At 38.4% G+C, this 26,087-nt stretch overlaps 1 protein-coding gene across 8 annotated transcripts in view; it reads right to left on the reverse strand.

Annotated features, from left to right (window-relative positions):
- Window positions 1-9,436: 9,436 nt before the first annotated feature.
- Window positions 9,437-26,087, reverse strand: part of ICA1L (islet cell autoantigen 1 like) — a 69,485-nt gene continuing 52,834 nt past the window's right edge. For 7 of the 8 annotated variants that reach the window (XM_058549635.1, XM_058549633.1, XM_058549630.1 and 4 more), the window contains 4 exons: window positions 25,912-25,986; window positions 16,924-17,178; window positions 13,308-13,397; window positions 9,437-9,804 (listed from right to left, as the gene is read on the reverse strand). In XM_058549635.1, coding sequence (XP_058405618.1) covers window positions 9,689-9,804; window positions 13,308-13,397; window positions 16,924-17,178; window positions 25,912-25,986 — 536 coding nt within the window. In that variant the 3' untranslated portion in view covers window positions 9,437-9,688. The remainder of the gene's footprint in view (window positions 9,805-13,307; window positions 13,398-16,923; window positions 17,179-25,911; window positions 25,987-26,087) is intronic. The other variant, XM_058549634.1, reaches the window with a different exon arrangement.

The following is a 26,087-nucleotide window of genomic DNA, read 5'->3' on the forward strand; positions in this document are numbered from 1 at the left end:
TTCAGCAAACAGTGTTGATAAAAAGCATCCTTCTAAGATCTTCATATACGACCTTATGATGCAATAATTTAATGTTTCTATACATATTATAGGGAGAAAAAATTTAAATACTTGTAAAAGGGATACAGTTTAGAAGGTTAATATGTCCGTTTGTCCAGACGTGTGCCATCAGAGAAAACCTAGTGGTAGCAATGCATCTTCTGAAAGGACTTGTTATACTCATGCACCTTGAAACATCTAAGGAATTAAAAATATGCCCTGTGAAGTTCAAAATGGAGATGTATTGAGGCAAATTAGACAAATTCAAACATTTGAATAAGCCTGTCAGGTTTCAGTTTGGTAGGACTGATGATTTTGGTACCTTTTCCGTCCAAAACTAATTTACTTGGAATTATTAGTACATTGTGGCTTCTAAATGAGTAAAAGCTCAGTTATTCAGGCTCTAAATTTTCTGGTTGGTTGGTTTTTTGAGAACCTTGATTCTTTTCCTTCTCTGTTACGCCTTTTGACTTTACCACCTCACCGCTGAGAACCACTCTCACAAGTCCCGAAGAAAAGGGAAAGCAGGCATCGGGGGAGTTGGTGTGAATGGCAGGAGGAGGACCTTAAAACCAAGTTTTAAAGAGACCCTGAACTTTGAGATCACCTGAGTTCTGTTAAATCTGTGTTCGTTTCCTTGCCTCATGCCTTCTTTCTTCACTCTCTATCTCTACAAGTCACGAGGGTATTTTACAACTAGAATGCTACTTCAAAAACAGTTTTTCCTTTGTTTGACATATTTGTCTGATTCACATCTTTCTGTAGCGTTTCATATATCCTTAATCTAAAGTAATTTAAAATCGGAATGGGAGAACAAGTTTAAGATTTATTATTTACATAGTCTTATAAGTGGAACTTCTAATGTTTGGTTGTCAGGAGAATGTGAATTTGCAGGTAAATGAATTGTATGGCAACCAAATATACCCCAGGTTTGGGAGAAAAAGAGCCTGAGATTTGAAGAGGAAAGAAAAAGGTACAAGGTACACACAATTCTGCCAGTGCCAAAGGGCTAATTTGTAAGCAGACAAGCTTTAAGGCAGTCTTGAAAGAATATTAACCGTAGATCCCTTCAGCCCTTTTATTTAACCTTTAGTTCCCAGGTGGTTGATTTTTTTTCTTTTAAGTGGATCTACTCTCAATAGAATACATAATATTGTTTTCTAAAGTTACATTCCATAATGATCTTGTTATTCTGTAGAAAACTGTGTAGAAGGTAAATAAATTAGAATAGCTTCACTGGGAATATTCCATTGCAGTAAAAGAAAGAAAGAGGTGGCATGTATATTTCAGCAGAAGGAGCTATTCTCTGGTCATTCACTTTGTCAGTCTTAAGTTATTTTTTACCCTTAAACCATTTCTTCTTTGTGGTGATAAAAATACATAAATTTACTGGTTCTGTTCATGACTGTCTATTACTTGTCATGGCTTTTGTGAGCAATTACGTTATAAAAATACCTGTTGCGCCTCTTTGATTTGATGGTGAACATGGATGCCAGAATTATTTTTGAACTAGATTCTTCATTTTGTTTAAAATATTTCCTATAACAAGCCAAGTCAGCCTTTTAGAAGGTGCTGTTGGTAGCTATGGAATAACAGGCAACAAGAAAGGCTTTTTTTTTCCTCTTTTCTTTTTAATGGTTGACTTTTACTAGAAGAAGGTATAAAAAATGGCAGAATTTGTAGCCTTCTGTAAGTCCAAGATTAGGACTGGGTTGTCAAGATTTTCTTTTGTTAAAGGAAATAAAAGAAAAATTGCCACTATTGAATTGACTATTCTAAACTTAAGGTTCATTCCTTAATGCTTGGAATTTTGATGTCTCAAAACCAGACCAGTGCAAGTGCTGAATTTGCAGTTAAAAAGCTAAGAATAGGTAACTCCGCACTTTAAGGTTTAAGTTTTACTCTGCCTAAATTAATGATAAGCAGAGCAGCCCTGAACAATATTTTGTTTATACAGTCCTGTCGAAGAATATAATTTATGTTTTTTTAAGTCTGTATGGTTCATCTCTCTTGAAGCTGTGTAAATCTTTTTAAAATGCAATTTTTTTAAATTTTGTTTTTCTAACAAAATTCTCATAAAAAACAGCATTTCCAGTGGTGATAAATATTGTTACCGTGTACTTATGTATTCCCTGTATCTGAACACTTGTTGCTGCCTCACAAGAAAATAGAACTTTTATGTTAAAAATAAAGTCTGTTCTCCTTGAGTTGTTTCCTGTGTACTTTTATGAATATTGCCTCAAATTCAAATTTGATTTCAGATACTTCTGGCCTGAAATAACTTATAAATCGTATATTCTTTTTCACAAATTGATGGAAAAATAAGTTTGTGTTAAGTAGCAGGATATATAATAGTGTCAGTTGTTAACTTCTAGCTGCCTCCTCACTTGCTCTAGAACTTCAAGTGGTAAGTGCTGAGCAAACATTAAAATAGAAGCAAGCACGCTGAAAGATATACCTCTTTATAAGTAATTCAGTACTGCACAGTTTGTTAGAGATTAGCTGGGGCAGTTTCATTCTAAAGTGCACTAGAGGGCTTTATTCTTTCGTTTTGGTAATTCATACTTGTGAAACCAGCCATGTTCTTCCTTTGTGACAGTAGGTTGTAAATGCGAGACAGTTGTTCAGGTGGAGGGGTTCACTCTCTGTGCCCACAACAGAACTAGTCAGCTGGGCACCACTGAAGACTGCATGCTGTGTAACCACTGAGGAAGCAGAGACACCTTTGAAGTGAAGTAAAAAAGCCACACAGCTGTCAGTCATAAAAAGTGGTCACCAATTACTTTGTAAAAAATTCTAAAATTTACTTCTGGGGGAAACGTTAACCAGAATTTGGGGATAGCTAATGTATATATATTTACCTTATAGTTTAATACGGTATCAAATGCAAAGAGAATCAAATTTGGCACAAAACTTTCTCCCATTTTTTCTCTCAGTCTTTTCTGTCTACTTTTAAAGAGGTTGAGAGGAGAAAATTTAGATTTCAAGTTGGGTGTTCCTCTCTTCCTCCATTTATTTTATTATTTTATTTTTTTTGGCTTTGATTCATTAGTATTAAATATACCCCCAAAAAAGTTTTTAGGCCTGGAATGATCCTTGCCCTTCAAGTGCTTTTAAGTGGCTGGCTGTGAAATACTCACAGTGTCCTCTTCACAGCAGATCCCTGCCAATATAGATCAGTAACAGGTTGTTTCCTTCTAAGATTAGGTGTGCTTTTTAAATATCTTTGTTTTAAACTTCTACTAGAACATGGTATGATAATACAAATAGCCTTTGTAGCTCTTTGGTTCAGTGTTTTTCAAACTGTTGGGATCTTGAAATGAATTAAATGGGTCCAGCCAACATTTTTTTTTAATGAAGCAGACCCGAAAACCTAAATATATTCATACATAAGGAGAGTATTACTTGTAAAACTTTTGCTAGACATAAAGATCCATACATACTAGGTTGTAAAGTAAAATGTATTTCTCACTGTGAGTTGTAATCAAAATGATCTGAAAAATACTGCTTAGATACAGCTTTTGTTTGTGTGTCTTAGGTTGGTATGGAGTCTTAACACAGGTGAGACTGGAGGCTTTAAGGCACTACTTCTACCGCTCTTTAATAAGTATCTCCAAATTGCTGGTTTTGTAAAAAACAAAAAAATACTTGTCTTTTCAGCACTTTGCATCTTCCTCAAACTGAGAATTTCTCTCCATATGCTCTTCATTTGATTTTATACGCTAGCATGGATCAGTCCTGCTAAATCATTGTTTTCTGGGAGACTGTCAGGGAGGCTCTGATGGTTAAAAACCAGGAATGTAACCCTTCGTCTCAGTTCCATGCCGTAAGCAGTGTTTTTGAGACCCTTGAGATGATTCAGAGGAGAGGCAGAAACAGCCCTGGATCTAAGGCCGCCGTTGGGGTCTTGGTCTGGCTCTGCGGCCTCAGGGTCACGGGGTCTTGGGCAAGGAAGCCGCCTCTTTGAACCTCAGTTCTCTTATTTACGTGATGAAGGAAGTGCTGGAGACAGTGCTGTCAGTCAAATGGCTAATGAACAGCAAAGCAGCTTGACCTATAAAATGGAAGCAAACACTTATCATCTCCTTTACGTTTTGTTAGGGAAGTTTATTCATTCCTTAGAAAAGCCAAAAGTTTTTGGTCATGGGAAATGGTCCCATAAAATTCTTTTTTAGCTTGTAAAGTCTAATGTAGTCAAGGGTGTTGAGCTGAAATCCTAATAAAAATAGGTAACACTTACTGATAACTTACCAAGTGCCAGGCACTTTATATGTTACTGTTTAATCTTTTTTTTGAGGAAGATTGGCCCTGAGCTAACATCTATTGCCAATCTTCCTCTTTTTTTTTTTCTCCCCAAAGCCCCAGTAGATAGTTGTATGTCATAGTTGTACATCTTTCTAGTTGCTTTATGTGGGACGCCGCCTCAGCATGGCCTGATGAGCGGTGAGGAAGTCTGCACCAGGATCCAAACCGGTGAACCCGGGCTGCCGAACCGGAACGTGCGAACTTAACCTCTGCGCCACCGGGCTGGCCCCTACCCTAATGTTTACAATAACCTTATGAAGCGGGGTACTGGTATTTTTACAGTCCTGTAGATGACAAAATTGGAATTAGATTAAGTAACTTATTCATGGTCCTACATCTGGGAAATGTCAAAGTCAGCTTTGAACTGAGTCTGACTCTAGGCCTCCAGCTTAACCACAAAGCCTTACTACTACTACTTCTGGAACGGTGACGTTAATAAAATAGTGTTTAGTATCATTGCAGATGATGTGCCATTGGGCCGTCGCCTTGTTTGTTCTCTCTAGTCCTCTTCATCACTTCCACTGCTGGCAGCTTGGTTCAGAGGGCGAAGAGAAAGTGAGCTGGTTAGACACCGGTTCCTGACCAAGCAAGTGAGTGACACGAGTCCTCAGCTCTCTGGGTTTTAATGTTGCTATTGCTGCAGAAATCCGAGAGACATTTTCTTTTTTTTTTGATTTGGGGAGCACATCTTTTAGAGAGGCAGAAAGTGACTTCAGTCACCTTTTTGGTGGATTTTTTTACCAGACTTTTTGAGAAAAAGACTTAGAAAAGTAATTTTTTAATCTCAATAACTTGGTATGCCCATTTCAGACAGAGAAGACAATAAAATGAAATCACCTGAATCACAATTTAATTCATATGTGATCCCAAAGGTACTATAAAATAACAGAATATGTATATAATGTTAAAAGTGGTTATTCATGGATGGTAGGGCTATGGATGATTTTTCTTATACTTTTTAGTATTTGCCAGACTTTTAAAAGAGAGGGTATTGGGCTGGCCTGGTGGCACAAGCAGTTAAGTGTGTGCGCTCCACTGGCAGCCCGGGGTTCGCGGGTTCGGATCCTGGGCACGCACCGACGCACCGCTTGTCAGGCCATGCTGTGGCGGCATCCCATATAAAGTGGAGGAAGATGGGCATGGATGTGAGCCCAGGGCCAGTCTTCCTCAGCAAAAAGAGGAGGATTGGCAGATGTTAGCTCAGGGCTGATCTTCCTCACCAAAAAAAAAAAAGGGTATTACTTTGAAATGGGAAACAGGAAACAACCTTTTTTTTTTAAAAGTACAAACATGCACTTCAAAATCTTACCGGTTAGCACCACCCAGACCTTTATCTCCTTTTTGTATTTACTTTTTGGACATTAAATGCTTTGTTTACACCACTGAATGAGGAACCATGTCTTGACTTTAAATGCCAAGGACAGTTTTTATTGAACTCTTCAGTTTTCTTTTAAATGACACATAAAAGATGGAAGAAGATATTTTATGTTGGGCTTTTGAAAGTGACCAACAGACATTTTTCTTCCCATCCTGTTCCATAGGTTTTCTTTGCCATATTTAAACACCCTACCATTGAATGTTTTAAATGCCTTACTTTCAATACTGCTGAATTAGTTACTATTTTACAATTTGTATTTCCTTCCCAGTTTAGTTTCTATATCCCAAGACTCTGCAGCTGCCTCACTGCTCAAGGTAAGGAAGTACAGGGCTGGGGGGCCGGCCCGTGGTATAGCGGTTAAGTGCACGGGCTCTGCTGCTGGCGGCCTGGGTTCGGATCCCTGGTGCGCACTGACACACCACTTGTCAGGCCATGCTGTGGCAGCGTCCCATATAAAGTGGAGGAAGATCGGCACAGATGTTAGCCCAGGGCCAGTCTTCCTCAGCAAAAAGAGGAGGATTGGCATGAATGTTAGCTCAGGGCTGATTGTCCTCAGCAAAAAAAAAAAAAAAAAAGGAAGTGCAGGGCCCTGCGATGTGATGGAAGACGGAAATAACTGGATCGATCCTGGCTGGCTTCTTTCTGCTCCTGCCTTCAGCAAATCAGGTTAAATACTATGGCTTATGTTTCATTGGTTATTGCTTCTAGGCTCAAAATTTTGATATTCAAAAGTTGTATTTTGTTACTGAGAGTATTTACACAAGAACACACATTCTGTTATTTCCCATATCTTACAAAGTCCCTTCTGTATGAAGTAAATCAGAAAGAGTCAGCCTCACCAGGATATGAATTGCCTTCGTTTTATTTTCATTCTGTGGTATCCATATCAATTCAAACTACCTTGTCACTACTATGGTCCTGAGGTAAAACCCAAGTTTTTGAATAGGGAAACAAAACAATAATTGGACTCGTATTGAATATTTTAGGAAATAAACTTTTTTTAATGCCATCTTGTAATCTTTATTAAAAGAGGCTCAGAAAAATAAATACAGCACATTCAGACTTCCTTTGTTCTTATGCTGTAAGACCTCTGCGTCCAGGTGGTCTATAGAGTTACGTGAAACAAATATCCATAGTTGAAATACAAACAAACACTTTCTTCATTGTGCAAATACTGAAACCTGTTTTGCTAAAATACAGTTTTTATGTTTCTAACCATGTCAGAGCTATGTTTTACAATTAATGAAAGATTTCAACAATTACAGAGTTAGACCAATCTGATCTTAACATGCCCTGGTACTCCTGCTTCTCTCGTGAAGTGGTTGTAGGAATATTAGGCAAATTTTAGTTCTTCTGGAGCTTTTCTTAAGGTCAAATGCATTATTTGGTATTAAAAAGTAAAAGACAGGCATTTTCCCCCATTTAATATAAAAAGCATCCATTTATTTTGAAACAGTTGTTCTCAGCCTACCCTTGGTTTAGGTTCATTAGTTTACTTCTCATTGAATGGTCGATGTAGAGTCAGACAACAACTGACCCCCTTTCTGTGCTGTGTTTATCCTGTCCCTCCTTTCGCTCCCGACTGGGTATGTGGTTGGTTTCCTATATTAGCAGCGTAGGTGTGAACAGCTGCATTTCTGTTTCTGGCCCCTAAATTGATGACTGAGCTTCAAATAACTAATCTTGAGAAAACATGAATGGTTACCTTGATTTTAATAAAGTTTTCAATGTGCTCTTGAAAAACAAGGTGGTTAGACTTGTTGAAGTTATAGCCAGACTTGATAAGGCAGTTAGTGTTGCTTTTGGGTTAAATGGGCAACTACATACTCTGTGTTGAAAGAGAAAATGTTCCAGAAACTAAGAATTGAGTAATAAAAATCCCTTGTCTATTTTTATTTCTATTTTTGAGAACCTTTGCTCTTGGAAAATTGAGGGCAGGATCCCTTCACATCCCGTTGTGTGGGATTCGGGCTTCTGGCTTGGAGAGACTAGTGGTTTTCCTCTGCATCGAGGTGTCTGTTTACACGAGACAGCGGCTGCTGCTCTGCATGCGTGAGAGGGAGACACAAATATTTCTGAACTAATGCATTAGTGAAAATTAGTGAAAGAAAAACGGCACAAATTCAAGACAAATTGAATTTTTTTGAGGTACTCAAGGTTCAGAGCACAGCGTCACTATGGGTATAGAATTTAGATTGTGATTTGTGATCATAACCCTTGGGGATTCACTCTTGGCCGAACAATGACAGTATTGCCTTCTGGGGTATTTCACTGAATAAAGAGTTAAAAATGCTTCTAAAGGGATAACCAAATAAAGAAATAGGAATAAGCATGTGGAAAGATGTTAATGAAAGACTTCATAACCTTTTCCTGAGTCCCTGTTTCTGACCCTCAGAGAAGGTCTTCCCAGGCTATGCAGGACTTGGCCAGAGTAGTGGTTTTCTGGAGAGCTCATGGGCGTTCAGATCGTAGTTAAGGCCGGACTGCTGTGGATGGGAGGTGCACTGCATTTTACCTACTCTGTCTGGTTCATTCCTACCTAAAAAATGGTTTTCTATATACGACTTGGACATTACAAGCAATTCTCTTATAAATAATAAATAAGCCTGTTTAGAACTAGGAGCATATGGAAACTACTGTGAACAACTTAGTTAAAATGTTTCCCTATGGAGCTACAATGGATTGGATGACAAAAATAAGACACCTAGAGAACTGCTTCAAAACCAAAGGGTGCAAGAAAAAAGAACAGGAAGTTGAGTGACTGATGGTGTACACAGTGGCTGTGTTTTTCCTTTGCTTACACTAATTTCCATTAACTAGCCTTCCCTCCAATGCTTAGATGCTAAACCCTGTCAGGGTGATAGTTTTTCCTTAGTAATCAAACAGAGACCCAGATGATGTTACCCACAGAAAGGGCAAGTGGAAAAATAAGACACTCCCTTAATGATCATGTAGAGCTTTCTGTAACTGCCAGAACATATTCTGGGTTAAGTCAAGTCAAGAAATATGGGGTAAGCATGCAGATATATATAAGGATAAGGTGTTTAGAATTTTCCCTCATTCAGACAGAAGTTTCTGGGTAATTTCAGGAATACTATTGCCAGTTGGTTAGGGAGGGTCCTCTCCTTGTTTTCTTTTCAGGAAGAGTGTGAATACTGCACTTTTATGGTAGCAATGTGTGAAAACCAGGCCTGGAGGCACCTGCACGACGTCTTGACTATTGCTGGACATTCTTGTGGTTTATGAGATGGGAAGAGCAATGTTTCCGTTTCTGCGGAGGATGGACCTAGCAAATAACTCATCCTGCTACGCCCCATGAAAGTTCAATAATAGAATTGAGAGGTGTCCATGATTTTGTATGAAGGAAAAACTAAATAATATAACATTTTAGCCTCCAAGCAGAGAAAACAAGCAGGAAGTTTCTCTGTGGTTTCATTACAGCAAATTGAGTTCTCAAATCGTACTCTGCCTTCCTAACTCAAGACAAATCTGGTCTGGTTCTAAGTGCTCTTTTCCACAACAGAAAATTCCCCCACCACTGTTTTATTTAAAAACCAACCCCCAACCACAACCCAACGTACATGCCGTCCTTTACCTACACAGAATTCTCACACCAGCAATGCCAGTTAGACGTAAAAGGCTTTCCAAAGAAATAAGCCCAACTCCTTACTGACAGAAGTACTCCTGGCTGTTATTCTGAAATACATTTTGGTATCTATTTCAGACTCATTTTTTAATTTTCTAATATTTTCCATGTATTATCAACAGCTGCAAATCCAAGATATAAAAAAGATACTTAATCTATTCAAATGTGGTCCTCACCATGTGTCTAAAGTTGGCTGACAAGTGTGATACTGGCAAACCTGATACTTTTGTGTCTGGGTTACAAAATAAACTCCTTTCCACAAAGGCAATATGTTGCCAAATTGATGTCTCAAAGCCATTGAAATGACATCATAACTTCAGTCACGCATTAAGTAGTTCATCGTCTGAGTGTCCAATAGCATCTGGGTTTGAAAGTGGATCCAAGTCTGCAAATAGAGTGAACCAGGCTGACATGTCTTGGTTACACTTGTTAGGAGCTATTAAACAAGAAAAAAAACACATTTAGGAGTCTCAGATTTTTGAAATCATATTACTGTATCACTTTTATGATTTTAAAGTAGATGCTTCTTTTGAATCAAAATTTAGGACAACTGACAAGAATAAACTATCAATGATATCTCCTTGAGGATAATTTTGAAAAGCAAACGCAGATACCTTGTGTTTTGCTAAGGCTCTTAGATATAAGTAATTGCATGTTGCTCTGAGAAAGGACTTGATTAAAAGGAAAAGGCAGGCAGTAGTAGAGTCTTCTTAGCAACACTAACATAATGTACACAAGGCTCTCAGATAAGGTTCAAAATTAAAAGTAACTTTTGCTCCTACAAAGCAGGAACATTACATTTGTAAACTCAGTGCTTAAAATCTATATTTATTATGAGAGTAATATTAAATATAAGGAAAAAAAAATCTCCCTAATCCTATCACAGTAACACACCCAACAGTTGTCATTTTGGTTTACAGTTGTTTCCTTTGTCTTTTCCATGTATGCTCTACAAATTTTTGATATAGATTTTATGGAGTAGATTGTGTCTCAGATACAACTTCCTGTTAACCAACTCCCTCTCCCTGTGGAGACTGGAAAAATCTCGTATGTCAACACTCTACTAGTTTACTGTGGCAGATATTCAAAGATACACATTTGGGCTGAAGGCTGGGACTAATAAAGAATGCACAGTAGCACAGACAGTGGGTCATATCAGAAGGCTAGGCTCTTGAAAGCCAAGGGATCCAGAAAGCAGGGCTGAGACCCAGGAGACAATCTGAAGACTGAGATAAGAGACCAGAGACACAGTGGGCAGAGGATGGAAGGCAGTCCTACTGGGAAGAGTCTAAGGCAACCCTCTTTTGTGATCATGGTTACCACTTTCCACAGACCAGAGAACTGGACTTGGGGCTGTGGGGATCCCAAGCCTCAAGGATCAGGACAGAGTGAAAGGCTTCAGTGTGTGTCCAGTTATGTTTCTGGGAACCCCAATGTAGTCAGTGAAACTCAAGTTCTGACTTTGAGTCCTGGGCACACGACCTACTAATAAGTAATAATGGGCAAGTCAGTGAACCTCAGGGCTCTTATTTCCTCATCTGTAAAGTAATAATCATATAATTTATCATTAAACCAGGATACTTGAGAGTGAACAGGGGCTTTTAATAATTATGATGGAAGAACAGGTGTCACCCAGGAGACACAGTCATTGCAGTAATCCCTGGCCTCCCTGATGAGTAGGTGACAGTTGCACAGCGTTTTGCAAATGTGGGATGGTTTTATAGTCATCTGTCACAATGGGACGGGAGGGTCTTACACTATTTTCATGGGGGCTCTCCTTATGTACACTTTTCTTGCCTCCAGAGATTCTTACAGGACAATAAATAGAAAATGAATTACACTGAACTGTAATATACATGTAGAGAAAAAGAACCAAATAACTGTTATTAATTTTCATAAAGTAAAAGCAACCATAAACAAAACCAACATCAAGAAACAGACATGACCATTCCTTAGTTCCCCCTTGTGATATAAACTATTGAAAAAACCTGAATCCATACTGATAATAAATGGGGGAGAGGTCTTTTGTTTACACAGAGTACTGAAGGCTGGTGGATGGAGTGAATTATATGGCATGTGAATTATATGTCAATAAGGCTGTTTTAAAAATGTGATCAATGGATGAATGGATAAACAAAATGTGGTCTGTCCATACAATGGAGTACTATTAAACCTTTAAAAGGAAGTCAGTCCTGTCACATGCTACAACATGGATGAACCTTGAGGACATTATACTAAGTGAAATAAGACTGTCACAAAAAGACAAATACTGTATGATTCCGCCTTTATGAGGTATCTAAAGTAGTTAAATTCATAGAAACAAAGTAAAAATGGTGGCTACTGGGGGCTGGGGGGAGGGGGAAAAGAGTTGTTGTTTAATGGGTATAAAGTTACAGATGTGCAAGATGGAAAAGTTCTGGAGAAAGATCTGTTTCACAACAATGTGCATATGCTTAACGTTACTGAACTGTACAGTTAAAAATGGTCAAGATGGTAAATTTTGTTACGTGTTTTCTACCACAATAAAAAAAAATGTGGGGGGAGTAGTGGGGTTGGAAAATCATCATTTTCACCCATCAGAGTAAAGACTGAATCAGGCAAAAAGCAACAGTAGATGCTAAATTGAAGTGGAAATTCTGATGAAGAGCAGGATGTGTGCACGGTCTCAGAGAGTCTCCCCACAGACTGCTTAGTCATTGCAAGAAAGAGTAAAATAAAATAGTAATTATAGAGGGAAAAAACTGGACAACACCTTGAATGAGTGGTCAAAATTAACATCACCAATGAGGGAGAGAGGGACAGTGCAAGCTTTCAGACGAGAAGCTCTGAGAAAGGAAGGGCACCTCTGCGGTATCCCAGTGGAGAATGAATAACCTGAATTGAACCATGAGGAGACCTCAGATAAAACTGAAATACGGAGCATTCTATTAAAAACAAAAAGCAGTGGAGCAGAGGCACTATATTCCATTAAAATGTCCATGTCCAGAAATCAAAGAAAAGCTGTGGAAATGTTTCAGATTAAAACAGGCTGAAGAGACATGGCAACTGGATGCAATCCAGGCCCCTCGGCGCTGTGCCAGAGGGGGACGTGCTGTAGAGGACACTACGGGGTCAACTCACAAAACTGGAGTACAAATACACAGTAGATTACAGGAAAGTACCATGTTAATAGTAAATTTCCTGAAGTTTACACCCATACTGCGGTTATGCAAGAGAACACCTTAGGAAACACAAGTCTTTAGGGGTGAAGGGTCATGATGGATGTCACGCGCACACACACACACACACACACACACACACACACACAGGCCTGCATAAAGCAAATGGGGAAAATGCTAATAGGTGAAGCTGGGTAAAGGGCACACAGGTGTTCTTTGTGCTATTTTCATTTATGCAACATTTCTGTATGTTTGAAATTCTTTCCAATTAAAAAGTTTAAAAAAATCAACATCAGTGACTAAGATGTATCTAAAATCCTGCAAGACAGTGTGTCTATTTTCTATGTACACCCTACATGGTATTTACAACATGGCCCAGCTCTGCAGACAACAACATGGTTAAGTACTCAATATATGTTAGCAATTACTATGTACCAGGCTCCATGCTAAGTACCTGAGTGCATTCTTTGTCAATAGGCATCCTGTAATCAAAGAGCATCTTCCATCCCTAATGGTATGTATTATCCATTATCAACAAACCTTAACACAAAATGTAAAAGATTAAAATACAGAATTTAGTTTACTATGACGATCTCACAATTTCTATTCAATTCTTTCCATGGTGAGGGATAGCCAGCTATAGCTTTCATTTTAATTCATCAGTAAGAAAATATTTTTTTGGACAATATGAGGCGAAGACTATAAAGTGATCCTTTTCTAAACTTATCTGAATTCAACTGATTGTTAATATGATGGCAAAGAATATAAATAAATAACTTACATTTTGTTAACTTCTTTGGACTCTGTGAAGGCACTGGCTGGTTATCAGTGTGTGAAAGAGGAAGTTCTAATCTCCCTTGGGAGGCCCAGCCTGGAGGGAGGGAAGTAATGAATTATCCATTGTTAATCAAACAGGAAGTAGCATCAGAAAAACAAGAAAAGGTAAAAATATCTAATAAGTCCTCCAATCTTTGTACCAGGGTAAGATTCTACAGTATAAGAGATATAAAACACTTAGAATTTATCTGCAATTATGTGTTTTATTCCAATCATCTAAATTTAGTCCCAGCTAAAGTTAGACTTCCTTACATTTTTCAAAGTGATTTTAAAATAAATACATAAATTTTTTTCTTTTTAACAATTGCTAATGGATAAGATATAAAAAGAGAAGTTCTAAGGAGTTAGGAAGAGAGCAAACAGACCTGACAATTAGAATCTCGAAACCCATAAATATGTTTATACCCTTGGACTCGGTAATCCCATTCCAAATTTATCTTAAATAATTTAACTGAAGGAAAAACATGCATGATTATGTTTATTGCAGCATTATCTATAAGATGAAAAAGAATAAGGAAGGAATTAAGTAGATTATGGTGGATAAATGTGACAAAATACTATATGCAGACATTAGAAAGTCTCTCTGTGAAGACTCGCGGTAACACACGGAAGCGTTTGCTGTGACATGAAAAGATGTTTACGCTGTAGTTAAAGCACAGCACTAGAAAGAACTTGGATTATCCTGCCGACTACCTTCCTTGTATAGAAGAGATCATTTGAGGCCCAAGTTCTTACTTGGGTTCCTAGAACAGATCTTTGGACCCTCGGGGCAGCGCACTTTCCTGGTCTCCATCACAGAGAAAAAGAAGTGGACATAGAGGGAAGGCTGAAGGAGCTAAAGGACCAGATTCTGGTCCCCTCCGAACTGTCTAAACTGCCTGATGACCTTGAGCAAGACACTCAAACACTGAGAATCGACTGCCTTGGCTATCCCATGGAATACACTGTCAGCCTGCAGGCCGGAACCAGATAGGTGTTCTGAGTGGTGAGGAAATATCGTCGATATTGCCAGAAAACAGGAGAAGAATCCAGTGCTACTAGAGATGTGCCAAGTGAAGGAGAAAGAGATCCTTAACTCAGGAGGAGCCCACAGTGGAGAATGAGTGAGTTAGTAAATCTTTATAACTATTGGGCCGTTGATATGCGACACGAGAGTGATTGTTTTCTAAAATTTTACTATAGCAAAACATCTAGATAGAGTGTCTCTTTATCAAATAATACTGTCCATTCTTATGTAGGGGGAAGAGGGAGAATCTCCCTCTGCCCTTTTCCTTAAGGTTCTTATGGCTGGCCAAATAATTAACAAGACATGTTAGCAGGAGAAAATAATACCAAGTTTAATAACATGTATACATGGGAGAAAGCAGGGACACTGCGTTTCTCAACACAATAGCAGAAATTCTCGTCTTAAATACCATGTTCAGCCAATGACAAAGGAGGATTTTGGGGGTGGGGGGAGTCAGTTACAGGAGATTACCACTAAAGCACAGTAAACAAGAGTAAGGTTATTATGCAGCTTTAAGGCCTCAACTTCCACATTGATAAGCCTCTAGAAATGAGGCCATCTCCCTCTCTTCTCAAAACAGAGAGGGAGATACCTTTACAAATGGAGATTTCCCTTATAAATGTAAATGATTGTCTGGCAACTCCTCGCAGGGTCATCCAGAGAATATGGGCAGAGAGACAGAACTTCTGATAAGAGGGGCTTGTTGATGCCTTTCCTATTGTAATCTCCATCCTACATTATCTTTACAGCCATCATGATAGATCTGTTCCAGGAAGGAGCCACCATGTCAAATTCTTTAGGCAGTTAGTGGGGGAGGTCAAATGTCCCTAGAGAAAACAACCAAGGTAAAGAGATAGATTTCAGGGTGGCCAAATCTTGATCTCCCACACTTACCTTTAGGCTATTGAAAAAATTCTTACTGCGTGATTAACTGATATTTATTTTATTTATTGAGTAATTTATGCTGCTGTCATAGAACACACAAGGATAAATCACTCCACAGATCATGCCCTTGAGGTGCTTGCAGAGTGAATAACGTATGATGGTCTTGCAGATCAAGTATGAACATGAGTTTTTTAATACAAAGTACAGTGACTGCATTAAGACACAGGTGCCGTGAGGCTTGTTCTCAGGGGTTATAATCAACTGGGAGATGAAAGAGGGATATCAGGCAAGAGAAACTGTGATCACAGCCATGAAAACAGATAAAGCACCACGGGAGGCCGGAGAAGGGAACCCCTCCCTCTGGCAGGACTGAGGAAGTCCTCAAGGGGTGGCCGTCTTGGAGAAAACACTAGATTGGGAACCTAACGCTCAAGCTCAAGTCCACGCTCCATTACGAACACTATCATTCAAAGAAGTGACACAAGCAAAGATGCTTCAGAGGGATCTGAAAATACTCCATGTGGTCACGGAAAAATCTAAGTCTCTGGAGCGAGGCAGGAGATAAGGGTGGAAATGCAGGCACAGGCAGGTTTGATCCTGGAGCTGGTGGTGCTTCATTTATTTTAAATGTAAGCAGGGTGCTGACATCAGAATCTGCTTCTTAGAGAGAAAATTCTGGAGGAAGCGTGGAGGATGACCTGGTGTTTGGGAGATCTGTTGGGACTCTTGGCAGCAACCCGGGAAACCCAATGAGACTCTAAATGGCTCGGTTTGGAAGCAGAGAGGAAGAGGGGGAAGTTTGAGACATGTTTTAGAAACAATTGACAGGACTTAGTGACCAAAAAAGAAGCAGGGAGCAAAATGACTCCTGGGGTGCTGAACCGGACATGGTATGTTGGAAGAGCAGGAGAGTAGAGGGAGCCCATGACATATCAACAAAGCAGGTGACCCTTTCCTCAGGAAAACACCCCCCCCCGCCTTCTCCCACAGTCCTCCACTCCCGCTGCCTTGCCTGGACGGCTACTGTGGAACCAGCCTCCAGAGCTGTTCCTTTTGCTCTTGTCAACTCTGAACCCACAGGAGGAGAATACACCAAGTTTGCTAAGTGGAAGAAACAGTATGACCTGCCCTAGGTAGGGTAACTTAGCAGGTCAAGACACTGATGTTCTATGTGGAGAAGACACCTGGGAAAGTCAATGAAGAGAGTGTGGGGTTTGGTGAAGGTGGCAGGAAAGCACCCGGTCTCACTCTTGTTGACAGACTCCAGTGGGGATATTGTTATTTTTCTAGTCAACGGTGTGATTGCAGATTTCATCTAAGAGTACTGAAGTTAACATCAACATCTTTGTTGATTTTAGCATCCACATGCACATAGTTTTGTTTCATAAAGATAAAATAAGTTGTGAGGGCCGGCCCCGTGGCTTAGCGGTCGGTTAAGCGCGTGCGCTCCGCTGCCGGCGGCCTGGGTTCGGATCCCGGGCGCGCACCGACGCACTGCTCCTCCGGCCATGCTGAGGCCGTGTCCCACATACAGCAACTAGAAGGATGTGCAGCTATGACATACAACTATCTACTGGGGCTTTGGGGGAAAAAATAAATAAATAAAATATTAAAAAAAAAAAAAAGATAAAATAAGTCGTGAGTGTCCAAATGTGTCATAGGCACTTACTGTTGAAAGCTCCAGTGGCATGAAGGCCAAGGTCAAAGAGTCGTGAAGGAAGGAATCGTGAGGAATGAGCAAGCGACTCAGACCCCACCAAAGGCTCCTGGGACGAGAGACTGGCATTGGGGCTCCCAGAGGCATGCTGGCATTCTTGGGTAAATTCACGGGTACTGGAAGGACCAGGACTTAGGAGGTTGTTCAGAAATGAGAATTCCTTCTCAAAATCATCTTCCAATGAATCTACAGGTAAATCTTTTGCAACTGTTGAGTGAAAATAAAAACAGAATGGCTTTTTTCTTCTTGAAGAAATGAGGATGTTGGGCAAATCAAACTTGTTTCACTGTTCTCATACTTTATTAACATAATTTTTAAGAAAGAATTAAACTGGTTGGAAGTTTATGTGAAAGTTATTTCTAATTAAGTAGACTATAGATCAAAATGACCACATTTTACAATGAAGATATAACAGTTATGAATATCTATGTGTGAAGTAATTAAGCAACTACCTATGTAAGAGAAACTATGGGAGATACAAGTAGAAATAGAAACAAATTAATATTAGGAGACTTTACAAACCCACCATCAGTAAAAAACAGGCCAAGAGGATAAAAGTAAAGATATAAAAGATTTAAATAGCATAATCACTAAGGTCATTATTTTGAATATACACATACACAAACCCTAATAGAAAATATACCTTCTTCTCAAGCATACATTGAAAATTAACAAAAATTAATTATACTAAGGTACACAAAAAAAATCAGTGAGTTTCTTAAAGTAGAAATATTATAAATAACATGCTCTGATTACAATGCAATAAAATAATTTAAAATATGAAGCCAAAAACTAAAAGGCTCTTCTACCTGTAACTTTTAATACTTCCTATTAAACAACTCTTGGTTGAAAGGGGAATGGAACTTCTGAAAAATAATGATAAAGAAGCCATTTCATATCATAATCCATGGGATATTTAAGCAGCAATTAACCAAGGAAAGGTCATGACCCTAAACAACTTTATCAACAAAAATGAAAGAGAGGGGCTTCCAGACTGATAGAGTGAGGAGGTCTGTGATCCTCCACACCAGTTTTTAAATAACTGGTGAAAGTTATTTAAAAAACAACCATTTAAAGTCTCTAGAAATTGTTCCAAGGACACACATCAAATGAAGAAACATTTACTCAAGAAAATCTATTAAAATTCAGAAAGAAGAGAGACTGTGGTATTTGAACTAAGAACCACTCCCTTCCTTCTCTCTCCCAATTCAGCAAGATAGAAATTCCACTCTAGCCCAGAGCAGCCAAGAACACAGGGCTCCCTCTGCCCCCAGCTCTCGGTCAGGAGTGATCTTCCCAGGAGGGCACAATGTCGGCATTTCATATCCTGTCCTCAGTTACCTATGGCTAAGGCTAAGTCCTAGGGAGTACAGTCAAGAGGAGGAAGTTCCCATTTCCCGCCCAGACACCAAGACCCCAGGCATGGGATGGAGACTCTGATTTGGATGTGGCATGCTGAGAGCAGGGGGCCCTGCTCACTGGACCCTGCTCATAAGGTGGTAGTTTCATGCAGGAAGACCTACGACTGCTGTCACCCTTCTCACTTAGCACTCAGCTCCGAGAACAGGGATGTCACTCAGGGAGATATATGTCATTGTTTCCACCCCCAGATCAAGCCCTGACCCAGAGATTTTTCCTAGAAGGAGAAGCAGACTATCAAATAAATAGCTCCTAATCTTTTTTTAAAGGAAGGGACTAATTTGCAACAGTGTGGAGAAATTTAAGCCTAAGAATACTCTCACAAACAGTGGATGTTGTGGCAAAAGGCAATTGGGAGGAGATTGGTAGATTCACTGGAAATATAGGCTCAACTGTAGGCCAACTAGTTTGCCTGGAAGAACCAGGGGAAAAGCCAGCAGGGAAGAGCCTGTTCAGGGTAAGAACAAATCTCAAACACTGAGGTTGGGAACTGTCCTTTCAAAGGAGTCCAAATTTGATTGGTTTGGTCTGTAGAACAATTTATGGTCCAGGGCCTTCTTGAAAACAATAGAACAATCAGCTAGAAAGCAGTGGAGTTTAACACCCGGGTGTGGTCAGGGAAAGAGATTGTCAAAGAGAGCCCTTCCAAAACCACCGTCATCCCAGGGTGACTGTGGGTATACCTAGGCCTGCATCCCATAAGGAATAACAAGGCATGCAAAAAAAACAAGAAAGGATGACCCATACAGTGGCAAGAAGGCAGACCACAGAAACTGCCTGCGAGAGTGACCAAATGTCAGATTTAACAGACAAAGCTTCAAAGTAGCCCTAATAAATATACCCAAAGAACTAAAGGAAAGCGCGATTAAAGTAAAGGAAGTGAGGTGACAGATGTGTTAATTAACTAGATAGAGAGAATCCTTTCACAACGTATACATATCAGCACAATGCACACTTTAAATATCTTACAATTTTATTTATCAATTATACCTCAGTAAAGCTAAAAAATTTCTAAAAAGCAATCTTAAAAAAAAAGTAAAGGAAAGAAGGATGACACTGTTTCATCAAATAGAGAATATCAATAAAGAGTTAGAAATTACAAAAAAAGAACCAAATGGAAATTCTGAGATTGAAAAGTACAATAACTGAAATGAAAAAGTCACTAGACAGGATTAACCACAGATCTGAACTAGCATAAGAAAGAATTAGCTAACTTCAAGATAGATTGATAGAGATTATACAATCCAAAGAACACAGAAAAAAAAAGAATGAAGAAAAATGAACAGAGAGAGCCTCAGAGAAAAGGTGGGTCAACACTAAAAGTATCAGTATACGCATAAGAGGAGTCTCAAAAGGATGGAGGGGGCAGAATCTGAAGAAATAATGGACAAAATGTCCCAACTTGGTTGAAAATATTAATCTACTCATCCAACAAGCTTAACCAAACTCAAGTAGAATCAATACAAAGAGATCCATATCAAGCCACATCATACACAAACTACTGGAAGCCAGAGAGAGAAAATCCCCACATCCATAAATTGGAAGGATCAATATTGTCCAGGTGGCAATTAACTCCAAATTAATGTAGGAATTCAACACAATACCTATCAAAATCCCACTAGGCTTTCTTTGCAGAAACTGACAAGCTGATTGTAAAATTTATATGAAAATGCAAAGGGGTTAGAATAGTCAAAACAATTCTGAAAAAAGAAAAATCTTGTGGGATTTACACTACCTAATTTCAAAATTTATTATAAATCCACAATAATCAAGATAGTATGGTACAGGCCAAGGATAGGTATATAGGTGAGTGGAACAGAATTCAGAAACCAGAAGTATACTCTTACATTTTTTCATCACTTGATTTCAACAAAAATGTCAAGAAAACTCAATGGAGAGAGAAGAGTCTTTTCAACAAATGGTGCTGGAAGAACTGGATATGTATATGCAACAAACAAAAACAAAAACAAACTAACAAAATCTTATCTCACAATGTACACAACAATTGACTCAAAATGATCACAGGCCTACATGTAAGAGCTAAAATTATAAAACTTTGAGAAGAAAACATAGGAGAAAATCTTTGTAACCTTGGGTTAAACAGAGTTCTAAGATATGACACCAAAAGAACAATCCACAGAAGAAAAAAAAGATAAATTGGACTTCATAAAACTTTTAAAAATTTGTGTTTCAGGATGCAAAATTAAGAAAATAAGAAGAGTAGGATAAAATATTTACAAGTCATATATCTGACAAAGGACTTGTACCAAGAATATATAAAGAAATCTTGCAACTTAATAAGATAAATAACCCAATTAAAAAATAGGTGATAGATCTTAATAGATTTGTCAACAAAGAAGATATATGAATGGCCAACAAGCACCTGAAAAGATGCTCAACATCATAAGTCACTGGAGAAATGCAAATAAAGACCACAAATTAAAAGCACTAGAATATATGTGATTAAAAAGACACACAATACCAGATGTTGATGAAGATATGGAGAAACTAGAACCTTCATATTTTGCTAGTGGGAACAAAATCATACAGCCACTTTGAAAAACAGTTTGGCAGTTCCTTAAAAAGTTAAACTCAGGGGCCGGCCCAGCGGTGCAGCGGTTGAATGCATGCGCTCTGCTTCGGTGGCCTGGGGTTCACAGGTTCCGATCCTGGGTGCGCACCAATGCACCGCTTGTCAAGCCATGCTGTGGCGGCGTCCATATAAAGTAGAGGAGGATGGGCACGGATGTTAGCCCAGGGCCAATCTTCCTCAGCAAAAAAGAAGAGGATTGGTAGGGGCTGGCCTGCTGGTGCAAGCGGTTAAGTGTGCGCGCCCTGCTTTGGCGGCCCAGGGTTCACAGGTTCGGATCCTGGGCATGCACAGATGCACCGCTTGTCAAGCCATGCTGTGGTGCCGTCCCATATAAAGTAGAGGGAGATGGGCACGGATGTTAGCCCAGGGCCAGTCTTCCCCAGGAAAAAAAAAAAAAGAGGAGGAATGGCCACAGATGTTAGCTCAGGGCTGATCTTCCTCACACACACACCAAATAAACTCAAATTTGCCATATAACCTAGCAATTCCATCCCTAGGAATCTAACAAAGAAATATGAAAACATATGTCCACACGAGAAGTACTTGAATGTTCATATCAGCAATATTACAATAGCCAAAAACTGTACATAGTCCAAATGTCCATCAACTGGTAAGTGGATAAACATAATGTGGTGTATCCACACAATAGAATACTATTCATCAATAAAAAGTAATAAAATACAGTAAGCAAAATATGGTGTATACATACAAAGGATTATTATTCAGCCTTAAAAAAGAAAGGAAATTCTGCAATATGCCACAACATGGATGAATCTTGATAACATTATGCTAAGTGAAATAAGCAGTCACAAAAAGACAAATACTGTATGATTCCAGTTATATGAGGTACTTAGAGTAGTCAAAATCATAGAGACAGAAAGTAGAGTGGTGGGTGTCAGGAGCCGAGGGGAGGGGGGCATTGGGGAGGTATTGTTTAATAGGTATAGAGTTTCAGTTTTACACAACGAAAAGAGTTATGGAGATGGATAATGGTGATGGTTGCACAATATTATGAATGTATTTAATACCACTGATTGTACACTTAAAAATAGTTAAGATGGTAAATTCTATGTTATGTGTATTTTACCACAATAAAAAAACTAAGGATGAGTAGTATTTCATTGTGTGTGTATATATATATATATACACACACACCACATCTCCTTTATCCATTCATCCATTGACGGGCACTTAGGTTGTTTCCAAGTCTTGGCTATTGTGAATAATGCCACAATGAACATAGGGGTGCATATATCTTTTCTCATTCACGTTTTCCTATTCTTTGGATAAATACCCAGAAGTGGAATTGCTGGATCATATGGTAGTTCTATTCTTAATTTTTTGAAGAATCTCCATACTGTTTTCCATAGTGGCTGCACCAATTTACACTCCCACCAACAACGTACGAGAATTCCCTTTTATCCGCATCCCCTCCAACACTTATTATTTCTTGTCTTTTTGATAAAAGCCATCCTAACAGGTGTGAGGTGATATCTCATTGTGGTTTTGATTTGCATTTCCCTGATGATTAGTGATGTTGAGCATCTTTTCATGTGCCTGTTGGCCATCTGTATATCTTCTTTGGAAAAATGTCTATTGAAGTCCTCTGTCCATTTTTTAATTGGGTTGTTTGTTTTTTTGTTGTTGAGTTGTATGAGTTATTTAGATATTTTGGATATTAACCCCTTGTCAGATATGATTTGCAAATATCTTCTCCCACTCAGTGGGTTGCTTTTTCTTGTTTGTTTTTCTGGTGAGGAAGATCAGCCCTGAGCTAACATCTGTTGCCAATCCTCCTCTTTCTGCTGAGGAAGATTGGCCCTGGGCTAACATCTGTGCCCATTGTCCTCTACTTTATATGTGGGACACCTGCCACAGCATGGCTTGATAAGTGGTGCAGAGGTCCATGCCCGGGATCCAAACCTGCAAACCCTGGGCCACCAAAGCAGACCGCACAAACTGAACCACTACACCACCAGGTTGGCCCCTCAGTGGGTTGCCTTTTCAGAATACCACTCAGCCATAAAAAAGAATGAAATCTTACCATTTGTAGCAACATGGATGAGGGTATTATGCTAAGTAAAATAAGCCAGATGGAGAAAGAGAAATATCATATAATTTCACTCATATGTGGAAGATAAAATAACAACAACAAACAAACACATAGATACATAGTCCACTCATACGTGGAATCTAAAAAACACAAAACAAACAAACAAAACAAAAACAATTTCATAGACACAGAGAACAGATTGGTGGTTACAAGACCTGAAGGAGGTTGGGGGTTGAGTGAAACAGTTGAAGGTCAATTTTATAGTGATGGCTGGTAACTAGATACCAAATTAAATGTTGTACACCTGAAACATAATGTTATATACCAATTTTACCTCAATTAAAAATAAAGAATTAAAGCAAAAAAAAAATTAGGGAAAAAAAAGTAATAACTACTGTTAGGTACAACATGGATGAATCTAAAAAACATTATGCTTAATGGAAGACACAAAAAGCCAGACACAAAAGACTACCTTTTGTATGATTTCATTTATATGAAATGTCCAAGACAGGGAAATTTACATGTACGGAAATCAGATTAGTGATTTCCTAGGGCTGGGAGTGAAAGCAAGAATTAATTGCAAACAAGCACGAGAGGATTTGGGGGTGATGGAAATATTCTACTACTCAACTGTCTGATGGTTGTACAACTCTATAAATTTACTAAAAAAACCACTGAATTTTACACTTACAACAGGTGAATTTTATGGTATTTAAGTTATAACTCAATAAAGTTGTTAAAAAATCAAGAGATTTTGTACAATTCTATGGAAATAAATTTGAAAATCTAGAAAAAATGAATAATTTCTGAGAAAAATATAATTTATTAAAATTGATCCCAGGATAGATAAAAATCTTAAATAGATCAATTTCCACAGAGAAGAAAACACGAAAAAGCACCAGGCCTAGATGTTTTTACAGGAAATATTAATAGCAATGCAAAAATAGTAAATAAAATATCGACAGACTAAAAGCACAATGACAAAGCTGGACTTACAAGTGGAATGCAAAGATGGTGTAATATCAGCAAGTCTATTAATATAGTTCATCATATTAATATATTTAAGAAGAAAAATCAGGGCCGTCCCCGTGGCTTAGCGGTTAAGTGCGCACGCTCCGCTGCTGGCGGCCCGGGTTCGGATCCCGGGCGCGCACCACTTCTCCGGCCATGCTGAGGCCGCGTTCCACATGCAGCAACTAGAAGGATGTGCAGCTATGACATACAACAATCTGCTGGGGCTTTGGGGGGAAAAATAAATAAATAAAATCTTTAAAAAAAAAAAAAAAGAAGAAAAATCAAATAATTACTGGCATAGATGCTAAAAAAGCTGTTGGCAGAATTCAACAACCATTCCTAATAAAAACTCTTGAGAAAATAGGACTGTATGGATATTTCCTTAACAACATAAAATATATACCTCAATCCAAAAGCCAGCATCTTAATTAACTCAGAAACATTATCAGCATTTCCAGTAAGATCAGGAAATGCCCGCTACTATTTAACATTGTTCTACAGGGAGTAACCAATGCAATCAAACAAAAAGAAATCATTTACAGTGACAAGAATTGGTAAAGAAAAAACAGACTATCTCTATTTCCAAATGACATTATGGTATACCTGGAAAACTCTAGAAAGTCAATGATAAAACCAACTCAAACTACAAAAAAGTCAGCAAGGTAGCAGGATATAAAATTAACATGCAAAAATCAATAGCATCCATACACACAAAATAATAACCAGTTAAAAGATACAATGCAAAAGAAAACCTCATTTATAATGGCAACAAAAAAGAAAAAATACTTGGGAATAAACTCGACAAGAAATGTTCAAAATCTATATGAAACAAACTATATCTGAAAGATATACAAGTAAACTTTAACAAAGAGAAAGATGTCCCTTGTTTTTGGTTAGGATGTCTCAACGTCATCAAGCTGCCAGTTTTCACATTTAATGTGATCACAATAAAAGTATCAATGAGCTTTGTTATGGAGCTAGACAATTTGATATAAAGTTCATATTGAAAAATCAACATGCAAGACTAGTAAAAAAATAATGAAAAGAAGAGGAGGTTACCTTACCAGCCCTACTAGATACAAAAACACAGAGAGAAAGTTTCTATAATTAAAACCATGTGGCACTGGTGCGCACACGCATCAATGAAACATAAAAAAGTCCAGATATAAACCCGAGTACATACAGAAATCTCGCCAAGGATTGGAAGTTATCTCAAGTTACTGCAGCAAAGATGGCATTTTAAAAAAATGATATAAAAGATAGCCATTTTCAAAAAGATAACAATTCATTTCTAACACCATACACGTGAATAAACTCCAAATGAATTAGAGAGATAAATATAAAAAATGAAACTACACAAATAATAGAAGAAAGTATAAATGAATTCCTCTAACCTGGGTTCTGCAAATGACAAACATCCAGATCCAAAAAAAAAGATTAATAAATGTGACTATATAAAAATTTTTAAAATATTTACAAGGCAAGAAACAGCTAGATGAAAAGTCAAAAGATAAATGACGAACCAGGAGAAAGTGTTTGCAACATACTTGCTTGAGGAAGACATTCACCGTGGTATTTACTGAGCGCCTACACTGCCAGATGGTGAGATGCAGAGAGGACGGACAGACACAGTCCTCTCTGTCCCCACAGTCACACAGACACGATTAGACAGGGCCAAAACACACAAAACACCGAATTATTTAATTTCCATTGTGACGTGCTACAAAGTAGAAGTACAGGGTTGCATCCCTGTGTAGAGACCTATACAGATTTTAATGTTCAGGAAATAAATATTAAATAAAAACTAAAGAATTTTAAGTAACAAATTATCCATATATATAGTGAAATTATAATTTCTTACCATTTTCAGAGTTAGAAATCTGAGGTGCTTCAAATTCCCTCGTTTGAAAATGTTTTTCCTTGTGATCTTTGGTTGCTGAAACAAAAGCACATAGAAATAAGTTGAACAAATTAGCATGCTTATTTACTGTAATATTTTACAATAATTCAGCCAAAGTGTTCAACTGACCAAAGCAG

The sequence above is a fragment of the Diceros bicornis genome, chromosome 10, assembly GCF_020826845.1.
Source record: "Diceros bicornis minor isolate mBicDic1 chromosome 10, mDicBic1.mat.cur, whole genome shotgun sequence".
NCBI classification, from domain to species: Eukaryota; Metazoa; Chordata; class Mammalia; order Perissodactyla; family Rhinocerotidae; genus Diceros; species Diceros bicornis.